The 22127-nt window shown below is 37.6% G+C and overlaps 1 protein-coding gene across 40 annotated transcripts in view; it reads left to right on the forward strand.

Annotated features, from left to right (window-relative positions):
• EPB41L3 (erythrocyte membrane protein band 4.1 like 3) overlaps nt 1-22127 on the forward strand; it is a 237001-nt gene that overhangs the window by 207408 nt on the left and 7466 nt on the right. For 5 of the 40 annotated variants that reach the window (XM_063653422.1, XM_063653415.1, XM_063653411.1 and 2 more), the window contains exons 12-18: nt 2095-2315; nt 5639-6199; nt 11359-11412; nt 14257-14292; nt 15030-15221; nt 20970-21044; nt 21417-21515. In XM_063653422.1, coding sequence (XP_063509492.1) covers nt 2095-2315; nt 5639-6199; nt 11359-11412; nt 14257-14292; nt 15030-15221; nt 20970-21044; nt 21417-21515 — 1238 coding nt within the window. The remainder of the gene's footprint in view (nt 1-2094; nt 2316-5638; nt 6200-11358; nt 11413-14256; nt 14293-15029; nt 15222-20969; nt 21045-21416; nt 21516-22127) is intronic. The other 35 variants (XM_054460556.2, XM_054460549.2, XM_063653431.1 and 32 more) reach the window with 16 other exon arrangements.

Below are 22127 nucleotides of genomic sequence, written 5' to 3' on the forward strand. Positions count from 1 at the left end.
ATTGATAATTACTCTTTTTTCACATTTTTAAAAAATTTCATTAGCTTTTGGGATACAAGCAATCGGTTTTTGGCTACATGGCTGAATTGTATAGTAGTGAAGTCTGAGATTTTAGTGTACCTGTCACCTGAGTAGTGCACATTGTACCCAATATGTAGTTTTTTATCCCTCACCACCCCCCTGCCACTGTCTGCCTTCTGAGTCTCCAGTGTCCGTTATATTACTCTCTATGCCTTTGCATACCCATAGCTTAGCTCCCACTTATAGATGAGAATGTATGGTATTTGTTTTTTCATTCCTCAGTTACTTCATGTAGAATAATGACCTTCAGCTCCATCCAAGTCACTTCAAAATACATGATTTTATTCATTTTTGTGACTGAGTAGTATTCCATGATGTATATATACCACATTTTATATTCATAATTATTCTTACAGGCTTTTGTGAGCTAGCCTAGGAAGTTAATTACCATTGTGTGTCTTCTAAGAGTTTCCAGAATACCAAACTCAGAGCCAGCCCTTTCGAATAAAATAATTATCAGGACTGTTTCGAGCTGAATTAAGATATTGAAATATCCATGTTAACATTGAAGCTTTTCTTTCTGGTTTATCCTATTGACTCTTCTTTCTCCTTTAGAGTGTCTCTATTACCTATTTCTATATGTCATCAGTATTTGAGGAACTTTGTAGAATCACACTTTTTTTTTTCCTGAATATCATCCACTTTGTTCAGTGATGTGCACCCCAGGGAACACATTTGTTGTGAATGTTGTTTTCCTTATGACCTTTAGTGTGATAATGACTGCTGAGAAGACAGAAGATAATTGTGAAATCAATGTACTAATGTCATGCTGTCTCTTTCTCCCTGCCCAAAAGTGATGTTAGTATGTGTTGTCTCACTCTTTGCAGTCCTGCCAGCTCTAGTATGTTTTCTGCTGCTGTTGAGCTGGGTGGCACAGCTGCATGTTGCAACATAAACTGCTTTTTTGCAAGGTTGCATCTTACAGAGAATGGCCTAACTGGTCCATTAGGAAGTTGTGTCTCATATGAGCTTTTTCAACAGTATAAAGAGATATAAAATGTCTTAGTGAAGATATTTTAGTGACGTAGTTTAGCTATCAAAAGTATTTCAGAGAGGATTTCATTTCAGAATCCTTTCTTTTATTTACGTTTTTAAATTCCTAAAATAATAATGTAGATATTTTGTCTGTGATTAGTTACTGTGTATTTGAAAAGCAACATTTATAAGTTCTAATAAATTTTATATCTAAAGCCTAAAATAATGAGTACCAACTTTTAAAAGTTAACTCAATTAAGCATGTTTTCATTAAGACATTTTGGCTGGGATGAAAGGCTATGTCTTATTCTCTTGAGTTTGCATGTTTTGCATTTGCATGAATTTCATTTAGCAACATTCATTGTGTTTTCCCAAAATATTAGAGATGAGTAAATGTATATGCATATTATGGTAGTCTGTTTAAAATGTAGTAGAAATGAAAACATTTCTGTGCTTCAGATGAATAGAATTGCCATCTGATTTTTATCATCTGTACCAAGATGGTTAATATTTGTTATTACCCATGGAGCTTTTATATTGTAAGAGTGATAGACTTTTCAACATTAATAATAATAATATGAAAACCAATCCAGTGCTCCTTGGTGAATGGCACTTCCAAAGAGCCAAGTGTATTAGAGCAATTGTGTACTGCAAAGACTGCTGTTAGGTGTGGAATTGGCCACTATGAGACTGGTGGCAGTGCCAGCCAATGACTCCGAGTGATAATATGCCCAGTGGCAGCCTCGCCTCATGACCCTCCACTCACCTCCACACTTACACACATCCTCAGCAGAGAGCCTGAGGATAGATGAAATTCCAAGACATGAGCATTTCAAGAATTTTAAAGCACTCGTATAGGAAATACAGGAAGGTCATGCTTACATGAAAGTCCCTGCAGCACTGATTTGTTTTTTCAAGACAAACCTGGTATTTTGTGATGGTATTTTTTTTTTTCAGTAAAGATATAATTGGTGTTGTTCACGTGTCTTCTGACCTAACTGTTATGGATTTTATTTCTTCAATTGTATTTGCTTTTAGCATCAGTGAATGAAAACCATGAGATATACATGAAGGATTCTATGTCTGCTGCAGAGGTTGGTACTGGCCAGTACGCCACAACAAAAGGCATCTCTCAGACCAACTTGATCACCACTGTGACTCCGGAGAAGAAGGCTGAGGAGGAGCGGGACGAGGAAGAGGACAAACGGAGGAAGGGGGAAGAAGTCACGCCCGTCTCGGCCATCCGGCACGAGGGAAAGGTATAGCTCCCAGACTGCCTGCTAGAGCTTGCTCCATCTTTTAAGAATGGCTAAATGATGCTGAGGCTGTAAACCAGGAATGTGCTCAGATTTAGGATAAATCGTATGTCAGCACTGGTCACATTCATATGTCAATTTTTAAATTATGATTGCTGTTTCAACGTTTTTCCTCTGAAAGATTCATTCATAGTTCTTTGAAAATTTTTATTTTAATAACTTGTGTGCTATGTAAGACTTTCAATAGCTGTCCTGTATGTGTATCTTAAAAATACTTTTGGTGGCATATTACACTTTTCTGTTTGGGCTCACATTTCAGAACTGTCACTAAAGCTGTTTTCTTTGTTTCTGGCCCTATTCTCCTACCCAAATACAGCATATTTTTCTAGATATACAATTATCATATTGCCATTCTTCTAACTATAAGTACATGGAGTGACCACAGCCTGTATATTTATACTTACGCCTAATCAGCAGAGTAGTGACTGGCCATGTTTTGAAAAGGATCTTAAGGCAGAAAGTTGCAACATAAGATAAAAAGCGAATTTGGCAGCAGCTTCTTCTTTCAGTGTTTAATTCATTAAACTTTGTAACATTGTTTCACCCCAAATTAAATATCTTTTTTAACACAATTTTTAAATACTATGTATTTTTCTGGTGATCCAGCAGTACAAAGCAACTTTTCAGAAAAATAATTTAAAAGTCAAAAAACACTTCAGGAGGCTTATACCTAATAATAAGGGAAAAACAGAGTGGCTCCTGGCCTGTACAGGGCATAGAGTAAGAGGAAATAGAATGAAAATGCTCGTAATAACCCATGGGTTATCCTAAAATTTGAGTAAATTTGATTCACGAGGGCTCTTTTGTACCTGGGCTCTTCAAATAGAGATGGAGAATCACTACCCTGAATTCTAAGGAAAGTGTTCCTTTTGACGAAAATTTAGCAGTGACATCTTAACATGGACAAATAATTTTTTGTAGTTATGCTAAAATATTACAAATGACCCAATCCATCATCTTTTATTTTTTGGGATAAGATTATTTATTTGGCAAACACAAAATTAAGCACAGAGTAGGAAATAATGGCAGGGATATTTCGATAACTTTTGCTGTTAAAATATGCTTTGTTCTAAATTTTGTTTTTACACTCTTCCTGTCTGTTCAGTCAAGGAAGGCTTTAAAGGGGACAGAAAAGAATATAATCCACCCAAAAAATAAATATGTGGTTCTTCTTAGTTATTCTAACATTTTTTAAAATCGCCATGCCAACGTAAGATTCCCATGGATGTATAAGTAAGAAGTGACACATCAATGTAAGTGATTTTTAGTTTTGCTCCCAAGATAAGGCCAGACATTTTCACTTTATTTGCTTTTAAAAGACCACCAATTTGTTTATGTAAAACGTAGCACTAAGCTGTCCTCACTTGGTGCCATTTGTGACGTGGGAAAATAAAAAGACAAAGGACACTGCCAGCCTCATAGCCTGAGTCTCTGAGAAGCCAGCACTCTGGGCAGAATGTCTTCAGGAAGTCTGTAGCTGAAATCTGGAGCTCGTATAAGTGTGGGCTGGCTTGGTTTCCCCAGTGCAAAGCTGTCTTTTAGAAATGACTTTAGTAATCAGCATGGCAGGTTAAACCTTAATTTTATCCCTCTCTATCTTCAAAAAGTAACAGAGAGAGTACTTATTTTTCAACCAAAATGAAAGTGTATTACTGAAAATAGTTCTTGAAAGGCTGGTCCCCTAGGTGGCCTGGGAAGGAGGCACGTTTCCCAGGCTGGGACCACCCGGGTCACGGGGCTGCCTCACCTCCACGCTGGAGAACAGTTGTCTTCATGCAGAAGTAAGCGTGTAGCAGCTACATTATTCTTAGTTGAATGAGATTTGTGCAGGTTCCTGTTTAAAGTGCCATCTTTAATGTCAAATGCAAATGTGTGGGAAAAGACATACTTGTCTCATAGTAAAAAGAGACCCTTCAAATGCCAAAGAGCTATGATTTTATTTGTGCATTTTCTTTCCCTCATGCCTCAGATGTAACTTTATTTGTGCATTTTCTTTCTGTCGCTATATTTACCATTTCTCCCCAAGTCAGGATTGCATAACCACACAAGGCAGGCTGGGTAATTTCCATGCTGTCAGGCCGCTGGGCAAAACACACACATACACACACGCAGTGACACAGACATCAGCAGGAGTCTACTTACTTTCAGGCTTGGACTTCCCGGCTTGCAGCAGCTGCTGTACCTGCCCAGGTCCTGCTTGGGGCTTGCGTGCTTTCCTTCCTCCCCTTGTTGTCCAGCAACCCCTCCACCACCTGCAGAGGAAACTGGCCCTGGTCTTGGAGACTTCCAGGACCCAGAGAGGAGGGGAAGTAGATTCACTTGCCCCATAAAAGCTTGAGCTCACCAGGGGAGCACCTGTGGAAAACCCTGCTTTTATCATTATTTTAAGGACTCAAACCAAAGATCTAAACATGTTCTTTATCTGCTAAGAAAAATCAGAAGGTTGGGAAATTATGTCTTTCTATTATTATGCATCATAAATAATAGAAAGTAAGTACTGGCAAAGCATGTTACAAGAAAACACATTGTTTTTGCTAGTTAGCTTGTTGAAATCACTCGCGTTGAAGTTCCACTAATATCCTAAATAAAGGAGCCAAAATAGAGCTTTCAAGGGAACTTCAGTTCTTTTTGAGGAGTGAGATATTCAGAAATGCTAAGTGTCGAATCTCTGATTGTAACTACTTATCAGATAGGAGTGGGGCCAGAAACTTCTTGATTTGGAAGGTAAACTCCTTGTTTTGGATGTAATGGAATAACCAGGGAAAGGACTAATGCTAGAGATTGTTTTTTTTTAATCAAAATCTGGATTGGATTTCATCTTCATTTTTAATCTAGCTGAACTATAGTAACAGCTCTGCTACCTGGAAATCAGGAGAAGGTTATTGAAAGTCTTCATTTTAAGTTATCAGATTTACTTATGTTTGCTCCCCAAAACCTGAAATTTTCTACAGTTGTTAGTCTAAAATGAAATTTTTTGACCATGTGAAATGTGTAGACTTTGGGATTGCCCACAAATACCTTCTGTTCTGAGTTTTTAAAGAATTCCACCCATATGTGATGGTCTCATGGGAGAAATGTAGCTGTTCATGGCAACAGTGGCATGCAGCTTGAATACTTTAACATTCATGAGCAACCCTAGTGCTAAAATTTTTGTTTCACAATTTTATATTGATACCCATAAGAAAATTAACTAATTGCAGTTTTCTTTTTGTCCTTTTGCACCTCTGTTTGCTGCTTTCTGTCTCTCTCTGTCTCTTTCACATCAGTCACCTGGGCTTGGCACTGACTCATGTCCCTTGTCACCCCCATCCGCCCATTGTGCCCCCACATCTCCCACAGAGCTCCGTAGGAGGTGTAAGGAGAATGACTGCAAACTGCCAGGTTATGAGCCGTCCAGAGCTGAGCACATGCCTGGAGAGCCCACCTTGGACTCTGATGGCCCAGGGAGGCCTTACCTAGGGGATCAAGATGTGGCTTTTAGCTACAGACAGCAAACGGGCAAGGGGACCACCCTGTTCTCCTTCTCCTTGCAGCTCCCCAAGTCATTCCCCTCCCTCCTAGATGATGATGGATACCTCTCTTTCCCCAACCTTTCTGAAACCAACCTCCTGCCCCAGAGCTTGCAGCATTACCTCCCGATCCGCTCACCGTCCCTCGTGCCCTGTTTCCTCTTCATCTTTTTCTTTCTGCTGTCTGCCTCCTTCTCAGTGCCATACGCTCTCACTCTCTCCTTCCCTCTGGCTCTGTGCCTCTGCTACCTGGAGCCCAAGGCGGCCTCCTTGAGCGCCTCCCTAGACAATGACCCGAGTGACAGTTCAGAGGAAGAGGTGTGTACCTCGGCATAGAACACGCTTCCCCTTCGTGTTCCGTGCTTGAGTCTGAAACAGTGTTAGCCGGCTGCTGCCATAGTGGTCCTACTTTCAGAGCCTCATTTATTGTCTGTGCCAATATGTTGAGGTTTCTGTGTGTTGGGGAGTCCAACCTGGGCCCCAGGGTTAGGCACAACACCATGTGGATGTAGCAGTCTGAGCCCAACCCGGAATCGTTCTGCTACCCACTGAGTTCTACGTGGGATGAAAGACTCAGCCAGAAGTCAATTTTATATAACCCATCAACTGTGTAAAAGATCAGGGCTAAGCTAAAGGTTCTGATCAGTTATGGTTTAATAAGGTAAATCACATATAAGACAGATGATGATTAGTTTTCAACTTAAATGACAGTCAAGGAGAGGTTGAAGAGTGCATCCCCGGAGGGGATGTATCATCACCTGGGTAGCTTTCTAAAGTTGCAAAGGTATCTCCTCCCTGGAGATCCTGAAATGTCCCCACCACCCTCTGCTCATCATTGCCAGACAGTCATTGTTACTCACAGAGAGGTCGGTCAATCGGATCCCGCATTGTGTTGTGTCAGAGCAGTTTAAAGCACCCACATGACATCAGTCATTGGTAAGGGCAGAAACAAGCCCGGAAGCAACTGCATGCAGTGCAGCAGTGTTCAGACACAATCAGAAAAGGACTAAATTGAAGTTTTCAAACAATGTAAAGACAGGCTGAAATTTCACCAGTGCTAGCAATGCCAACGCAGATAATATGACAGCAATTCTTTCAACTGCAGTATGAGTCTCAAAATCCCCCCATTTTCACAGTGTGGTAAGGCTGGGCCTCTATGGTTGCCAGCCAGACATGGACATAGTGGGGGAAAGACCCTGAACTATCAGCCTCCATCCTTGAAGGCATGCTGCTGCAGGGCAGGCTCCTGTCCCCCACTCAAGCAATTGGGCGAGCTGACATGGTAGCCAGTAGTTTTTCCTGTTAATTGTTCTCCTTTCCCACCGCCACACAGCCCTGTGAACAGCCCAGCAGTTTCTCTTTCTCCAGGCTTCAAATAGAGTGCAGGGAAGAATAATAGAAGCTGCCACCAGAGGCCCCGGCTGCTGTCATGCATGCCCCTCCCTACACCTCTCCCCAGGCTCCCTGCAGCCCTCCTGTTCCCACAGAACAAGAGCTGTTGTGATAGGAAAAAAGCAAAATACTCTTAGCATTTTTTTTTAAAGTCACAAAGTCAAGGCAATGCTAAAAAAGGAAAGAAAGTCTAAATCTGTGCTCAGCTAGAAAGTCATAATTTGAGCTGCACCTGTGAGTATATAGTATTATATGTTGAGGGTGTGCGAGTATCTATATTTAGTGGAATTATGACCATTTCTTTGCAGCAGAAGGAAAAAATGTGAATGGTCTCACAGGTGTTTTAAGTAAAAGTCTACACTTTTAATAGGTTTTGCATAACAGACATTTTCAAGGTTCTTGAGTTATATATAACGATTTGCTCCAACTGATATATAAGTAACTTTTTATACATGGAAAATATTGTGAGAACTACTTGAAATCCTAGGCTTTAATATCACTATTTCTCATATTGGCAATATTATCAAATAGTGTTGGACTAGAACATATTACAGTTAAGAACACAATATTGTCTACAGAGACAATGTTATTATTTATTAGCTGATTTCTAACATGGAGATATATTTTTCCTTTAACAGTCGAGTTAGTCATCAAGCTAACATAAGGCAAAAAAATTGCTGTTTTATGCTTTTCTAAATTCAAGATAAATATTTCAACTTTTATATAGCAAACCACACAGATCTTGTGCCTAATCCAGGGTATACATCTTGTTGTAATCAGTGCATGAGAATTAATGTTAAACTTGGGCATGTCTGCATTACATTGGCAAAACAAATCACAGCAGTTAATTGTTACAAGCTAGCGAACGTGTGATTGGAGCTTCCCAGTCATAACTGTCCTTGTTATTGCAAACCTCCAAAACCATGAATTAGCACTGACCACTGGAGTCTTCATCACCCTTCTCCACAGCCCTAGTCAGCCTATATGATAGCTCTCCTGCCATCAGACTCTGTAACTAGCCATCTGTTCAGTGTTGTCTCTTGAAGTGTTAAGAGCTGTGCATTCTAGTTCAGGCTGAGCTAGAGAACTCATATTGAGGTCATTCTAGTCTGTTTTATTTAAATTGCCATTTGCTTACATGGCCTGATTTCATCTCTAGGCCTCAAGCACTGTGGCAGCTACACTGAGTGACTTCTTAACATACAATTCAGCCTTGTCACTTTCGTTTTGCCAAGTCACTACTAATTAATTCTTTTTAAATATTGTATCATCATTGCTTACATCTTTCACATGTTATGGTGGCTTATTTCCAGCCTTTCTAAGAGTGAAAGCCAGCATAAAAAGGCTTCATCATTTCACATTATAAAGCTGTTGACCAGTCATGTTTTTTCTTTTGTACTTTCAGAATGGTCAAATAAGGGGCAGGATATCAAAATATCCTATCAAGAAACATGAGATGAACTTACCTCCCCAAACCATAAAATGCAATTACATGTGTATTTCTGAGTAATTTTTTGATAATACAAAGAAAAATAGAGATAAGTTCAAATCAAGAGGAAGAAAAATTAACTGATTTATAACATTTTAAATTACATAAACATAGTATTATATGATAGTTTATGATATGTTATATATTTGCAGTTTTATGTAGTCATCATACATTATAGAAATACCAGTTGCTATAAAAACTGTTTTATTCAGCGTTATTCATTTATTGACTGTTGATCAGGCACTATACTACTGACTGACTGACTAAATGCTAAGTAGGAATTCAAGAAATTTTATATATGGACTATGCTATTTGTGTATGGCTGAGAAAAATAGGAATAATTATATAATTATTATAGGCTTTTTTTTTTTTTTTAGCTCTGAGTGTGTCAGGCACTATATAGAGCACTTAGTATCCATTACCCAATACAGTTAGGGCTGTTATTTTCCCCATTTTATGGGAAGGAAACTGAGATTAAAATACGAAAAGTACCCAGTGTGCCACAGGTTTGAACAGAAACGATTTGAGCTCATGTTCATCTGACATTAAACCTTTCCCTCTTAACGACCACTGTCCCCTAATGCTAAAATGCTTGCAAGTTACTGAAGTAAATTTTAAAACCACAAGGGAAATAAGCTAGATAGGAGGAGAAGCACTTTCAAGAATTTTAGAAGTGTTTGACACAACTAATTAGAACACTAAATGCAAGTCATTCGAGCTGGGCGCTCAGTGGCTTACCCCTGTAATCCCAATACTTTAGGGGGCCAAGGCAGGCGGATCACTTGAGGTCAGGAGTTTGAGACCAGCCTGGCCAACATGGTGAAACCCTGCCTCTACTAAAAGTACAAAAATTAGCCAGGCATGGTGGCATGCACCTATAGTCCCAGTTACTAGGGAGGCTGAGGTGTGAGAATCACTTGAACCCAGGAGGCGGAGGTTGCAGTGAGCCAAGATTGCACTACTATGCTCCAGCCGGGGTGACAGAGCGAGACCGTGCCTAAAAAAATTAAACACTAAGTGCAAGTCATTCTTATTTATTCTTGAAAGCCTAAGATCTTTGAGTTATTCTGTACACCGGAACAAATAACCGGTCTCTCTTACTAATTCAAACTGGCCTTTCCCAGGGCTGTCACTCGGTACAGCCATACTAATCCCATAGCAACAATCACCTTTATATGAAAATTAACAGCCACCTCCTACCACCAGTTGTTAACCAAGCCGGTCAAGTCGTGAAAATGGGTCAACACGCTTTCCTTACCAACCTACAGAAAATTATTTTCCACTTAGACTTGGTAGCAAGGGTGCCAGAATGGTGTCCTCAGGTACATGTGCTGAGCATGTGTTCAGCCTCCCTTTCTTTTAGGAGTATGTAACATGAAACATGTGGCTAGTGCCAAGAAATCAGCATAGCCAGAGTTTAGTTTTGTCAGTGGAAACAGCACTGTCCCAGTTGTCCCTTCTTGACATTTCTTGTTCTTTGTAGTGGGAGGTTATTTTAAGAACCAGATTCACCATCATAGACTCCCCTCCCATTTTCATTTTTGTTTTCAAAATATTAATCACAAATATTTGATCAAGGGAACTTTATTAATGATTAGTTGATATCTGTGGAGGGAAAGTCAGTTAATATTAGGGCATTTAGATGTCCACGGCTCTACTCTACTTGAGAGAAAACAGTTTTTAAGTCATAAACCCCTGTGAAACAGATTAAAAACCAGTCCTGAAATTACTATTCTCATTCTCCTCAAAACCTAGGCTCTGTCAAATGCTGTGCTTTGTTTTATTTGTTTCTAAGTAGATGTTTCTCTCTTTCTCTTTCTCTGTCTATTGTTTTAACAATTCTTCTTATTATTTGCTTCATTTGAATGGCATTTTTGGAGCAAAATGTTTAAATACGTACTTTAATATACTTCTTTATATTGGAGGGTGGGGCAAAATAAACATAACATGTAGTCTTAAAAAATATCTAGTTAGCAACCCTACTTGAAAATTGAGTTATGTTTTTCCCATAAAAAATATATGCCTGTGAGTCACTGGCATGTGCCTTTTATAATTGACAGGTAATGCAGACAGCCTGATGGCCTTAGATGGATATAAATTATCATAATGGTATAAATGAGAGGCTGAAAGTCCAGTGACTGTTACAGTAGCTTTTTCTGTGAATTGACATTTTCATTTACCTTTCAAATATTAAATATTACTAGAATAAAATATATATAAACATCAATTTTATTTGCATTAAACATTTTAAGGAGATGTTGCTTGAGGTTTTTAGTTAAAAGTTGGAGGAGGGGTGTGGGGATGACAAATTGGTTTCCCTGAGACATAGAACCAGACAGGTCAGTGTGGCTCCCCTGTTCCTGCAGGCTGAGTGTGCCTCAGGTCATCCTGTGAGTTGGCTCTGTTGATGACACCTAGCTCTGGCCCTTCTGTTGCTTTGCTTGAACTTGTGTCCTTGTGAGAAGGTGGTATGACACAGAGAAATCACAGAGAAAGAAAATGACCTGTCTGACCTGTGCCAGAGCGTGTTTGACCAGATGGTTTACTTTCTGTCCCTGCCTTCCTCCTGGAACCTGATCACTTCTGTGGTCAACAGACTGACAGTGAGCGCACGGACACCGCAGCCGACGGGGAGACCACCGCCACTGAGGTTGGTATTGTGGCTGAGAGTGGCTGGTAGTGGCATACCGAAAATGCCTTGTGGGGTGGCTCTGTGTTTAAGAATTCCACATATGAGCTGTTGTAATGGAGATCAGTTCTAACTTTAACAGTAGGAGTTAAATATGTATTTTGTTGTCTAGACCAGTGGTTCTTAAACTCTGGCCTACATCAGAATTACCTGGAGGATTCCAGCCTCATGTTTCTCATTCAGAAGAGCTGGGGGTGGACTTGAGGATTTATATTTCTAACAAGTTCCCAGGCGATATTGATTCTGCACATCTTAGGACATATTTTGAGAACCACTTGCCTAGACTGATAATACCTTTGTTTTTTTTTAGAAAAAAATTCTATCTCAAATGGGAGGCTATAGATGTATAGATGTATAATAGAATGAATGGGAAGAAGGTCACAATTAACTAGTATTTTGGCTTGATGTGGATATATTTTTAATTCCCCAATGGTGAAATAATTATTGTTAAAATAAGACTTACCTTACTCATTTTTGTAGCCTTTGACTATAGCCTCGGTCACTCATAAGAAATGAATTTTCAAATTACTGTTAGTACTTAATTTTTAAAAAATGTAATCACATTAAACAGTGATAGAAGATATACTGTTATTTCTCCTTTTTTCTTTAGGGTTAAAGAAACACATTAAATGTGTGTGTGTGTGTCTGTGTATGTGTGGCTTATATTGTTTTTCAAATCTTCTCTACCATTAAGTAGTTAAAATATCTTTAAAAATAATATCTGTACTAATGGAAGTCGACATTTATCGATGTTAATTCGGCTATTTTTTACTAGCAGAATTTAGTTTCTACTTTGTAATAATGTTTATTTTAGGTTGTTTATTTTTTTTTGCATCATCCTATTATAATAATATTTTCTAGTTGGGTATTTAGAAAAAACTAAAAATGTTGTAAATGGTATCTGTATATCACTTAATTGAAAATACCTTCAGAAAAAATCTTTCGTGATGGCGTTTTATTAGGTTTCTTTCTTTAGAAATGCCAGAGTTCAATCCAAAGCTTGAAAATCATAATTTTTTAACATTAAAGATGATATTGTTAAAACTATTATGCAGATTCTTTTAAGCAATCATACATAAATCTATTACAAGTTGGTAATTTTCTTTGCCAATTATAACAAAGCTACACCTTGATTTTGTAAGAGTTAGTTACATGTAGCCACAGGGTAGTACATCCAGTAAATTTCATTGGAATCTTAATGTGTGCTATAAATGAAAAATATTTTAATAATAATACCTTAAACTTCTATAGTAGTTTTAAAATGTGTTATATAACATTTAAAGCATGCAAGGGAGTACCTATAACACAGGTAGATTTTGAAGCTTAGAAATAAAATGAAGAGCTGTGAACCCCCTGTGCACTGAAGAATGGGTGTGTCACCAGCACATTTGCACTGTGTTTAAATTTCCTGTTTGCCCCGTGATACTTAAGAAACTCTGTCCCTTCTATAGGTGGCCAGCACGACAGTGGTCAGTGTAGAATATGAAGAGTAAGCAGTCTTGTCCCCACTGGCAAATAAGAAGAGAGAGACCTAGATAGACTAAATGATTTTCTTAAGGCACCTGACTTGGTATGATCCTTTTCTCACCTAGAATTTCATTCTGGGTCTCCTCTTCTAGCACAAGGGCATAAAGCCCCAGTCCTGAGTCCAAGAGCCATAGTGAGAGACACAGCTTCGCTGCTGCATGCGCATATGGCTTGGCCTGCTTACTAATTACTGATACTTAGACAGCAGTCCAGGGATTAGACCACTCCTTGAAATTAGAAAAATCAGGAGAATGAGGTGGCTTTGGGATAACTGTACTTTTTCAAATCTCAAAAATTGTCCCGTCTAAAACCTTTAAAAGAAATGCTGTTGTTGATAGTAGTTGATTTCTCTTTTTTAAAAAAAACTGTCTTAGTTGCCCCATATTTGTCTTCTCCCCTCCCAAATTTGTTCTTAACTATATACATTCAAGAAAATTGGCTGGGCATGGTGGCTCACGCCTGTAATCCCAGCACTTTGGGAGGCTGAGGCGGGCGAATCACTTGAGGTCAGGAGTTCAAGACTAGCCTGGTGAACATGGTGAAACCCTGTCTCTACTAAAAATACAAAAAACTAGCCAGGCATGGTGGCAGGCACCTGTAATCCCAGCTACCTGGGAGGCTAAGGCAGGAGAATTGCTTGAACCCAGGAGGTGGAGGTTGCAGTGAGCCGAGATCACGCCATTGCACTCCAGCCTGGGCAACAAAGTAAGACTCTGTCTCAAAAAAAAAAAAAAAAAAAGAAAAGAAAGAAAAGAAAATCAAGGTCTCAAGAAACTTTAAAATGTGGGAACCTCTGTGCAAAATTCTTCGTATTCTTTGAGCATGGGTTCTCTGGTCTACAAATTGAGAATCATAATCACTAACCTCACAGGGCGGGATTCATACACTACATGTGAGCTCTCATTATTGTATCATCATAGCTATTCTTACAAATTTTAATTTTAATCTGGCTCCCCCCACTTCCTGAACTATTTCTAATGTTCATGAAGAACAACCTGCCACACCCTTGCTGTCACGTTCTCAACCACGTGTGTCTGCTGGTCAAAATGCCAAAGACCCACCAGGCAAGAACTGTTTCACTCCTATATTCCTATATTCTTATTAAGCTTCCTAATTGTGTGTGAGAATGTTGTGGTTTGTGTATAAGAAAGAAGTGACATCCATATGCAAGAGCATATGAGTGCCCACATTTAGCAAGTCTGTGTAGACCATAGTTCTTCAATCTTAGAGTAAATTGCATGTAAGACTTTATTTCCCACTCTTTCTTGATGCTGGCAGTCGGACCAGGAGGAAGATGCAGAGCTCAAGGCACAGGTAGAAAATTAAAAATAAAACAAACAACAACAACCAAAAAAAAAACAAAGAGTGTATTATAAGTCATTGTTTGTCTACAGCGTTCAGATCTTTCAGCATGCTCTGTAGCCGGTTACCACGTTGTTGGTGCAGTGTGTAGGTTGGCATTTGTTCCCTTGACGACTGTGTCCCTTACTTTTCCCTTTCTTCTCCACTTTTTTCAGAATAGTCTGATTAAACGAATAAAGGGTGAAAATGTGTATGTCAAACATAGTAATCTTATGTTAGAGGTTGGTATTGGTATATACCAGTGCATGTTTGTGTGTGTTGTTTTTCTTTTAGTGTAATACCTGTGGGTTCGTACTGTGATGCATGAACTGTGTGCTCATCTGTTAATAAGTGGGGATGACTTCTCAGCTTCTGATTTGTTATTCTCTCCTAGATATAGATCCCTATTCCTGTGTGTATATTTATTTTAATTCTCTCAGGATACATGTGAATTGTACTCTTTATAGTTTACCTTCTAAAATTCTTTTGGTATTCATGTTTGTATGAACTAAATTTTTTTTTCTGTTTCCTTTCCATGGGAAAATCACATTTTCACCAGAGTGTTTGTGGTAGTGCCATGAGCCTTGATCAAAATTTTGTTTTATTTTGACTACTAATAAGATTGACATTACTTTAAAAGCAAACAAAAGAGCTGAAAGGAACACAAATGTAAAACATTGACTGTTGGATACTTTGTGTTCTGAATATAGGAGCTAGAAAAAACTCAAGATGACCTGATGAAACATCAAACCAACATTAGCGAGCTGAAAAGAACCTTCTTAGAAACCTCAACAGACACTGCCATAACGAATGAATGGGAGAAGAGGCTTTCCACCTCCCCCGTACGACTGGCCGCCAGGCAGGAGGATGCCCCCATGATCGAACCACTTGTCCCTGAAGAGGTCAGTAGTCAGGCTTGTGGTCAGACTCGCATTCTGTTTACCCGCCTTCCTTCTCTACAGGGTGTGGAATTGCATTTGACAATCTTCTGGGTAGAAAATCTCTCTTCCTACCTATGTTTAACCTGAGCTGAGATGCTCAGTGCTCCAAAAGAAAACTGCAAAGTAAAATGGTTAAAGTGGCTGAGGAGTGAGTAATAGCATCAGACAGTTCTTAGGGTGGGAAGCCACAGGGAGACTATAGTGAAATATCAGCTGTTTCTGACCATAAACCTAGATTTTATAGCTGAGAGAAATCAGGATATTCTCTTCATGCATTGACACTTTTTCCACATATGCTTTCTACTTTTGCCTTGAGAAACACTCTGAAAACTTGTTCTCATCAATTCTAAGATGAGGCCCATTGAGATTGTTTGACTAAATGGTGACCTGCAGTTGATAGCATTTCAAGACAGGACAATTTTACTCTGAGATATTACACCAGGCTTTTATTGATATAACAAGAGTTTTATTTGATTTTTATTTATAACTGATTATCTTAATTGATTTATATTAAGTTTTTTGTTTTTTGTTTTTAAGACAGTGTCTTGCTGTGTCACCCAGGCTGGAGTGCAGTGGGGCGATCTTGTCTCACTGTAGCCTCTGCCTCCCAGGTTCAAGTGATTCTCCTGCCTCGGCCTCCCAAGTAGCTGGGACTATAGATGCCCTTCACCACACCTGGCTAATTCTTGTATTTTTAATAGAGACGAGGTTTTGCCATGTTGGCCAGGCTGGTACCAAACTCCAGGTCTTAAGTGATCCACCCACCTTGGCCTCCCAAAGTGTTGGGATTACAGGCATGAGCCATCGCACCTGGCCAAATTTATAATTGGTTCCTAGTAGGTGTTTTATGGGGAAAGTAGTGGCCAGAAATTTTTTTTTTAAGTAAGGTTATTTCACACTCTTTGGCTGTACATTTAAAGAGATTTTTTTTTTGAGACAGAGTTTTTTTTGGTTTTGTTTGTTTGTTTGTTTTTGAGATGGAGTTTCTCTCTGTCACCCATGCTGAAGTGCAGTGGCGTGACCTCCGCCTCCTGGGTTAAGAGATCCTCCTGCCTCAGCCTCCTGGGTAGCTGGGACTACAAGCATGTGCCACCACACCTGGCTAATTTTTTTGTATTTTTAATAGAGGTGGGATTTCAACGTGTTGGTCAGGCTGATCTCAAACTCCTGACCTCAAATGATCCACCACCTCAGCCTTCCAAGGAAGCTCTTTTTAAATGTACAACCAAAGACTCTGAGGATTCAGCTGGTGTTACTTCAGGGCTCCCATTGTGTGGGAACCAAAAATTACTGTAGTGCTAACTTGACTGTCTACTGTTAGACATCATGTTGCTTTATCTCTGTTTCAAAAAACGTAGTTTTTGAAAACTGCATCTTTTTTAGCATTGTATTGGTTAACCTCCTTTTCTATAAGACCACTTTATTGGGAAATATTTTTTCAGGAAGCTGACACAGAATAGAACATTAAAACTTAGGCTTTGGTGAGAGAAAAATTCTTTAAACAGTGATCTATATGCAGTGCTTAAGTCCTTGCAGTAAAAATAAGAATTCAAAACAAAGAAAGCTGTTTGTCAAAAGTAATCAAGAACCCACTATCACTATGTTCATGACAATCCCAAACCTAGCTAATAAGAAATAGGTCTATATCCATTTGAATGACTTAAAAAAGACCCTTTTATGCAGAATAAATGAAAAGTATGATTACCAACATATTCTTGTACCATTAAACTTCAGTTCCATTCAAACTACTGAGTTTCAAGAGACAAATTTCACATTGATTGATTTAAATATAATAGTCCTTACAATATTCAGTTATGCTCTCATGAATTTTATTGTAATTGGTTAAGTTTGGCTTATCCTATTTCTACTACCTCTTTTGGAAATAATTTACTAGCTCTAAAGATATCAGATACTGGATTAAGTTACAAAAACACAAACTAAATAGCCACCCCAAACAAAACAAAGCAAAACTAAATCCTAAGTGATGGCCACTTTGAATCAAAGTTTAGGGAACAACTTAGAGAATTTAAAGGGTGGTGCTAATAAACAAGGGAACTTCATAAGTCTAGGCTATTAGACTAGTAAGATATGTTTTTTTACATTTATAAAACCCTAAATGTTAGAGAATTAACATTTGATAAGCCCAAGGATGTTAATAATATAAGGAGTATTTTGAATATACTGAACTTTCCCTGGATATTAATGCTTTTTCTGTGTTAGTGCAGAAAAGCTGGAGAAGGCCAGGAAAGGATTTTTTCAACATAATTAAGGAAGGAAAACATGCCCTCTGCAGAATGGCAAAGCAGTTTGGTTATTTAAACTGGAGAAGAGCAAAGGCTGTCATACTCACTGCTTTCAGCATCTGCAGGGTTGTTTTGCAGTCCCTCAGTGCTTCATCACACTGTGAATGGAGATGTAGCAGAAAGAGCTTGACTAGATATAGAGAACTTGTTAGAAATCGGGCTGATTAACGCTGCTTATCAAAGGAGCCCTTAAAAGCATCTCAAAGGAGCTTCAAGTCCCAGGGGAAAAGGGATCTCTTTAGGTGTCAGGATGCTGTGCTCCCCATGGCAGCAGGGCCAGGCAGAGTGGCCTGTCCTCTCTTCTACTCTTCTCCAGGACCTCATAATCATTGATGACATCAAGTTTATACTCCAATTGAGGGCCCTGTAAGTAGCCTTCAGAACAAACCAGAAAGTTCTTTTGCTCTAAATTATTGCCTATTTCTATATTAAAACCATGGCTTCTGTTATTTTTGTGTGTGAAAAGCACAAAAGATAATTTTATCCTTTTTTTAATCATTTGTGTGTTATGCACATAGAAAACATACTGGTTTATAAATATATAACCAAACGATTTTTATTTTGGAGGGGATATTTTTTAAAGTAAGTTACTAATTTGATATTACTCTATTATGTAATAAAGCCTACTTCAATTAAACAGTAGTCAACCAGTTTAGAAAGAAATCCAGTTACTTCTAAATGGAAATATTTAACTCAATTTTTAAAATTGACATCTCTAATAAAGTAGTGGTTATTTTGTGTCAGAGTCAAAAAGAAATTTAGATTTGGTGACCCCAAACTTATGACTTCCCAAAGCTTAGTTGTTTTTTTTTTTTTTGGTCTCAGTGACAAAATGGTACTTTGAAGAAAAAAACTAAAGATCTCTTGAGTTTTAATATTACCATCTTTTTTCTTTATTTTGTTGTCTCTATAGTGGTTGAATTGTTATAATTATTTCTATAAAATGCTACCAATTTATGAACAATTAGAAGAAAATTATAGTTAGAATTATATACAGCAAGCTAATAATGATGATTATGTTCTGAGAATTTTATGTTTCTTTCCTATATAAAATGGAAATTTGATTGCCGATTGTTTCAAGTTTCAGATATTTGAGTTAACAGCAGACAAGTAGCAAGGATGCCCCAAAGCAGCAAATAATATCTAATTCTCATTTGCTTTAGAAAATAGACAAATAAACCCACACACAGGGCCCACCAAACATAGGAAGGGTAGACATGTGGTATGTACAGCGTGCCAGGTACATCCTCTGTCCACAAACCTTTCCCATGACAGACTTTCATGATGCATCTAAGCCTTGTCCATGTTAGAGTTATATTCCTTAGTGGTTACTTGAATACCAAAAGTTTCCAAATCACAATAAAAAAGCAGTACCTGCTAGTATGTATTCTGCGCTGATATTGTCCTCTCTTTCATATGAGTGGTAGTTTTACAGGTGTGTTCACTGTACAGTAATTCCTTGAGCTAGATGATTGCTATAGTCAGTTCCCATGATTTGCAAATTCTGTATTTGCAAATTTACCCATTCCCTAAACTTTATTCGTAGAAACCTTTAATCACCCAACAGGAAATGACACTGTAGGAATTTTGTGTGCCAGTATAGGGCCTTGTTTTCCAATTATGATATTAAGATTAATAACTTATAATGTTTAAGTAACTAAATGAAGTGGTTGGGCTATATATCTGACTATATCCTAACCCCTGATAAAAGTGAATTTTTAGATCACCTTTTCTTTATCAGTACCTCTTCACTTCTCTATTAACTAGACTAACTGTATTGGGAGGTTGACCATATATAGAATTACATTTTAAAATCTCCCTGTGTTATCTGTTTATGTTATTGGACATACACAGTTTGGAATGTAGACACTGTTAATATTTTCAATTATAAGACATAGGCATTTTTTAAATTAGTTGGTTTCAGACACCAGGATATGCTGAAAACCACTGTTTTGCTGGGGATTTTGTGAAGCTTTTATCTTAGGAATAATATTTAGCTCAGTGATTATAATTAGAGACCTAGCATTGTTATTCTGAAAAGTACCTATAATTTTGACCTTTCCTTCCTGTTTCTCATTTCTGTTTGCAAAAGAGGCTATAATTAAAAGCAAAAAAAAAAAAAAAGAAGGAAAAGAACAAAAAGGAAAAGAAACAAAATCCACATTTAATGATTCCACATGGTACATTTTATCTTTTCCAATACCGTCCTCCAAAATGCAGTGGGATAGAGCTTTTTGTTGTTGTTGGTTTTTTTTTTTTTTCCTCCTCTGAAAATGGCTTATTTGTTTCTCATTAGAAGGAGTCATTTGAGAATGATACTATCAAAATCTGTCATTGTAGGTCCTGCAGAATATTCCAGATGTTCCCCTACAATCTCTTGCAAACAAATGATTAAATGTAGTACTGGTAGATTTTTAGACAAAAAGAAATTTTAAATAGCTCTCATAAAATTACATTGTTTGTAATGATAAGATGTATTTTAAAAGTTCCATTCTTCTAGAAACTTTGAACTTTCCATCGTTATTTTTCAGTTAATCTTCCAAAATATCCTTTCTGTCCCTGTTCTGTGAAGTTGAACGCTTGGTTCAACTTAGGCTTGGTAGCTAATGTATTGCCACCTGAATTGTGCCTATTTAATACTAGAGAAAAAAATAAAACATAGTTAAAAAGCAAAAACCTAATTCCTAACATGAAATACTTAATATTTCTTAATTTTTTATGTTAAATTATGAATTGATATACTTAATTTTCCAGCAAGATATTTTGAAATTGACTTTAAAAAATTATTAACCATGTTATAAAAGTTCAAATAAAGCCATTGAGTATTTTTTGTTTACTTGTGGGGCAATAAATCAATCCATCTAAGTATGACTGGGTTTATTTAAATTAGTGGCTAATGCAGTGACATTGTGTGCATTTCACTACTCTGTAACAGGCAGCACCTAAATGGGGAATACAACAAGATACTTGTCAGAAATAGAAGTCAGGCTTAATTCCTAACTTAAATTTTTAAAAATTTCTTAATGTTTTATTTTAAATACGCACTTTTTAATACCAACATAAACATGGTTTAAATGCCAAGAACAAATGCCTTTATATTGTTCTTGTATGCTCTGTGTTTGTAGAAATGAAGAACATTTGAGTTATATAAACACCAAAGTTAACCCCAAAGTTTCAGAAAATCTGAACTCTTTGGAAAAAACTAAATTTTGAGGTAGTTTCAGATCATTTTTCAAATGCATAAACACTAATTTACTCCTTCAGGAAGAAAACGAATGAGTATTATGAGAATATATGAGATGATAGATAGATAGAGATAATACAATGAAAGAACTCCCTTCCTAACTTGCCTTTTTGGAAACTGTCTACTTCCTCTTCTCCAACCCAACCCCCTTTATTCAAACAGACCAAAGAAGAAACAGAGATTTCTGAAAAAGTTATATTTTTGCAGCAAGGAAGCGCTCCATTCCTTGAGTCTCAGGTAAAAACCAAACATAAAGGATTTCCAGAAGAAATTGGTCTTCAGACTTCAGTGTCATTAAAATGCTCTTAGTTTTTATTTTCCCTTTTACATTTATCTTGTTTAAAACCAAGGTAGGTACATAATTTTGATTTAGATTCTGGGGAAGGGAAAATTGAATTTTCTTAATATTTTAGTTATCAGTTATGCATCATTTCTTTATGGCTTCTAATCTAAGCTGATTTTTGTCTGTATGTTGTCATTGACTTACTTTCTGATAATAATCTTGCTGAAATGTTGTTTTACTGCCTGTTTTTACCTGTAGAGTCGTGCTAATTTAGATGATGTTGATTGATTTTGAAAGTTCTGAATTCTTATTGGTTTCCTCACTAGCCAAGTGTGATAAAGAAAATGCAGGAAGGAGACTCTGCTGACTCTGTGGTTACTTCTCATCAAATAATTTTCCAGAAAACTGTCCCATCAACCCTAGAGGTTATTCTTTCAATTCATTTCATTTAATCTAGCAACAACATGTAGATCAATCTGTAGTGATATTTTTAAAGGCACACGTATTTCTAGATTTAAGTTTTCAGGCTGTAATAAACACAAAAGTTTCTAGAAAACATCCTAGTTTAAAATGTAAACCAAGGCACTCACCTGCTCCTGGTTTGATATCTCTTCCCTCTGTAATCTGTGAAGCTATTAACCTACCTGGTCATATTGTATTATGCCTCCCTGAATACAAAAGTTTCTTAGCTTTCATTTCTTTTGCCTTATTGGAACTAACACTAAAGAAAGTCAGAGAGAAACTTCTGAGACAGTGAACTTCAGTTGTAAATAAGATTGGAGTGGGCACAATGGCATGTGCCTGTAGTCCCAGCTCCTGGGAAGGCTGAGATGGGAGGATCACTTGAGCCCAGGGCTTCAAGGCCGACCTGGGCAACATAGAGAGACCCTATCTCTTAAAAAAAAAATGTAAGACTCGAACACTGTACAGATCACTATAAGAGGCTCTAATAGTGTCCTATTTGTGGGAAATATTTCATTACAGTACCTTGAACACAGTCACACTCAATATTTATTGAATAATAAGTACTATTATGG

This window comes from Pongo pygmaeus, chromosome 17, assembly GCF_028885625.2.
Source record: "Pongo pygmaeus isolate AG05252 chromosome 17, NHGRI_mPonPyg2-v2.0_pri, whole genome shotgun sequence".
In the NCBI taxonomy this organism is placed as follows: domain Eukaryota; kingdom Metazoa; phylum Chordata; class Mammalia; order Primates; family Hominidae; genus Pongo; species Pongo pygmaeus.